The sequence below is a fragment of the Nanorana parkeri genome, unplaced genomic scaffold, assembly GCF_000935625.1.
Source record: "Nanorana parkeri isolate BGI_ZX_2015 unplaced genomic scaffold, ASM93562v1 scaffold291, whole genome shotgun sequence".
Taxonomy (NCBI): Eukaryota; Metazoa; Chordata; class Amphibia; order Anura; family Dicroglossidae; genus Nanorana; species Nanorana parkeri.
This window is the reverse complement of record NW_017306559.1, coordinates 334,863-339,107: the sequence shown is the minus strand read 5'-3', so window position 1 is coordinate 339,107 and position 4,245 is coordinate 334,863. Positions and strand designations below refer to the sequence as shown.

The following is a 4,245-nucleotide window of genomic DNA, read 5'->3' as shown; positions in this document are numbered from 1 at the left end:
GGGTCAATGCACATAATATGGAGACTGGTCAAAGGGTCAATGCACATAATATGGAGACTGGTCAAAGGGTCAATGCACATAATATGGAGACTGGTCAAAGGGTCAATGCACATAATATGGAGACTGGTCAAAGGGTCAATGCACATAATATGGAGACTGGTCAAAGGGTCAATGCACATAATATGGAGACTGGTCAAAGGGTCAATCCACATAATATGGAGACTGGTCAAAGGGTCAATCCACATAATATGGAGACTGGTCAAAGGGTCAATGCACATAATATAGACACTGGTCAGAGGGTCAATGCACATAATATAGACACTGGTCAGAGGGTCAATGCACATAATATGGAGACTGGTCAAAGGGTCAATGCACATAATGTGGAGAATGGTCATAGGGTCAAAGCACATAATGTGGAGACTGGTCAGAGGGTCAATGCATATAATATGGACACTGGTCTTTGAGGGTTAATACACTATGTGGGGACTGGTCATGGAGGGTCAAAGCACATAATGTGGAGACTGGTCATTGAGGGTCAATGCACATAATGTGGAGACTGGTCACAGGGTCAATGCACATAATGTGAATCCTGTTTATTGAGGGTCAATGCACATAATATGGATCCTGTTTATTGAGGGTCAATGCACATAATGTGGATCCTGTTTATTGAGGGTCAATGCACATAATGTGGGGACTGGTCATTGAGGGTCAATGCACATAATGTGGGGACAGGTCATGGAGGGTCAATGCACATAATGTGGAGACTGGTCATTGAGGGTCAATGCACATAATGTGGAGACTGGTCATTGAGGGTCAATGCACATAATGTGGAGACTGGTCACATGGTCAATGCACATAATGTGGATCCTGTTTATTGAGGGTCAATGCACATAATGTGGGGACCGGTCATTGAGGGTCAATGCACATAATGTGGAGCAGGTCCTGAGGTTCAATGAATAGAATGGGATTGCTTGTCACTGAGGGTTAATGTGAGGGTTATTGTTCAAAAGTTAACTTTACCTGCATGAGTTCAAAGATTTCCTTTTTTGTGCTTTTGGGTTCCAGGAAAAAGCCGTAGGGATAAGAACACTTGAGGATGCGCCTGGTCTTGAGGAGCTCTTGTACGGCGTCTTCGATAAATGTGGTGTCTGGGCAGCCGCTTTCAGCTGGAAGAAAATTCAGACAAAGTCTTCAGTACTGTGTACCGCACAGATCTCTGCCTAATGAAAAGGATAAGTCTGCTCAGGCAACGTCTAATAGCATCCTGTATAGATAATTAGAAAGGAGTCTCTGAGGTTAGTTCCTGGAATCCCTTTGCCCTGTGCACAGTGAAGGGCTCTTTGCTGCTTTGGGAAAAGCTGAGGTTAGCAGATAATGCAATTGTATTTTGCAGATGCGAAGTAAACTTTATCTAAATATGTAGCTGGAAAGTACTGCTGTTTTTGTGCCTGGTTTATTATCGCTTCCCTTTTTTGAGTTTCCATAGCAGTATAACACTTCTCAGCATTAAAATAGCATTTTTGTACTCACCATAAAATCCTTTTCTTAGGGTCTTTTGAGGGGAAATAGGAAGTCTTATACCTTTGGGTTAAAAAACAAACTGTGGGCCAGCCCAGGGTATAACCCAGCCAATTACCAGCGTGCCTCAGTTTTGTGACAAAGGCAATCAGACTGAGGAGTGGGCAACAAACCAAAGCAACAACTAATAAGCTCAATGTAAACAAGAGCTGGGGACTGCCTGCAGCTCAAACTTCCTGAAGGACCTTAGTTCTGAAGCTGGAATCAGATGAGGCTAAAATGCCCACCTGGTAGAACGTAGAGAACGTGTGAACAGAAGACCAGACAGCCTTGGAAATCTGGGAAACAGAGGCCTGATGCCAAAAGGCTCAAGTCACACTCGCTGCCTTAGTGGAGTGAACTGGGCAGGGGAGAACCCAACCCCTAAGACCATAATCTTGAATGAAGGCCTCTCTATGCCACCTAGAGATGGTAGCATGAGAAGCCAAAATGCTCATTTGAAATGACAAAAAGGGAATCAGAAGTTTCCTTCCATTGTTTGGATTTGGTTCTGGCTGTGCAAGTCTCTTTCTTCAGAAAGACTATTTGTTGAACTGGATCCGGATAGTGGGACAGTAAAACAATGTCCTGGTTGAGGTGGAAAGTAGAGACTACCTTGGAAAGAAAAAAGTCCTGGACCTCAATGCCACCTTGTCCTTGGGTAAGAACAAAAAGGGCCTTCCTATTCTTAGGAATTGCTCTGATGACAATACCTATAAGAAGAAGGCAACAAAGCTTGCAAAACAGTTTCAAGAAATAGGGTGTTACCATCAGATACTGGTACAAAATAGCAGTCAAAATATATGGCTTATAAATCAATATGGTACTTACTGGGTAAGACTACGCAACCTACTGGCGAAATACATGGCATATTTTCCTAATGTATTCAGACGCAGTAGGTCTAAGACCTTAATGACACATTACATTAAGGTAACATGTCTGAAAAAAAAAAGCTGTTTTAAAGGCATTTATAAATGTGGACACTGTGCTATGTGTACAGTGAACAAAAGAGTTTACAAACTCAAAAAAGACTTGAACTTTTAATATTAGGTAATGTATAAACTGTAAAACAACATGTGTTGTTATCTACCAGGTACAATGCCTTTGCAGAAAGTTGTATAAAGGAAAGACTAAAAGAGAGCTTCAGGTAAGGAGAGGTAAACATGTAATGAACCATCCTGTCTAAAAAATCTTTTAGCCTGGTTTAGGAACATCTTAGAATTTATCAAGAAACATCCCCAGATGGTCTTGAAGTACTGGTATTACATTTTCCTGAGACGAAGGGACTTTGATACGAGACAATGTGAATCTGTTAGATGCCATGCACTCTAAGGGGTTAAATAGAGAGATGCATTTCCAGGTGATTCTTTATAAACATTATAAAGAAGATGTTGTTTGTATTACTTGACAGTCTTTTCACAGCCTGTTTGGAATTAATCTGATTGAGGCAAGATCTTAAACCAATGACTTATCTAATGACTGAGATATGATTGTGTGTGTTCCTTTAAGCTGTCAGTGTGTGATTATCCGGAAACAAAATTCCTTTTAGGGGTAAAGGCCGTGCCAAGATGTGTCGGTGGCAGTACCGTGCTTGCTATCCCCCACCTCCATGCCGGTACACCTGAATTATGATGTCAGGACTTGCCTGCATCATAGCCAGCAACTTTGTAATCAACGTATCTATGACATATGCAAGATTTTTATTAGCTGAAGAGACACATAGGATTGTGGACACATTTGCACGTATATGCAGTCCCCTTATGCATCAGATCCCTGGGAGGTGGTAAGCGGCAATGAGCTGTGTTGAGGGTATTTCACGAACAGCCTTACGTGACTCCCTTAGCAGATCAGGACTTTGCCATTATTAGCCATTGGTAGCATGGTTACCAATCGGCAAGTTTTTTTCCCCACGCTCAAATACATGCAAATTAAGATCCCATGTATTCCTATGGGGGCCCTTTACATAGACCCTGTCACTTTGCTCTATATGGGCAAACTGACAGTGTCTCTTTAAGAGCACTTGTGAAATTATCTTGCGTGCTGCATTGTGGGTACACTGACCTGTATTTTTCATTCAAGTCAACTCAAATTGAAAATGCGCAATGCGTCCAAAATGAGTATCAGCGCAATGCGTATTTATATGAATTTTCAAATGAGCCTTCAGTCTCGGGAGCGCTAGAGATGTAAACACCGAGCTGATTCACACTGGCTGGGCACCTCGAAGACGACTTTCTTCCTTCCAGAAGCATCCGATGCCAAGATCATTTTCTATGCACAACCGACATCGCCGGAGGCAGAGGAGCGGAATTCTTGGAAGAAATTATTTCAGTATAAAGCTACGGGAAATACGATTATTGTGCCAAAACTTCATTGTGCCACCGGACCGATGGAACTCTGCAGCACTTCGCCGGAGATGGAATATTACAGGCTGTTTCCACTTTTGCAGTCAAATTTGATAAAATCCCCCTCTATATATTTGTGTGTTCCCATTCACACCTAATACCCAAGAATCATAAAAAAACATATTGCTTCCCTTTTAGATGTGTCTGTGTAGCAGCCTTTGCAACCTTCTCTCAATTTCCAAGTGACTGGAAACTCTGTCTGTCCTCAAAGAAAGACTAGGGACAGGCTAAGTCCCCCCCCCCCCCCATAACATCTTAGGCCTGCATATCTTTAAAGAAAAGCTCC

The 4,245-nt window shown here is 42.3% G+C and overlaps 1 protein-coding gene across 1 annotated transcript in view; it reads right to left on the bottom strand.

Moving 5' to 3' along the window:
• The window catches only part of ANKIB1 (ankyrin repeat and IBR domain containing 1), an 86,031-nt gene that overhangs the window by 14,537 nt on the left and 67,249 nt on the right, over positions 1-4,245 (bottom strand). The window contains exon 14 of the mRNA XM_018557606.1: positions 1,021-1,166. Within this exon, the coding sequence (XP_018413108.1) occupies positions 1,021-1,166 (146 nt within the window). The remainder of the gene's footprint in view (positions 1-1,020; positions 1,167-4,245) is intronic.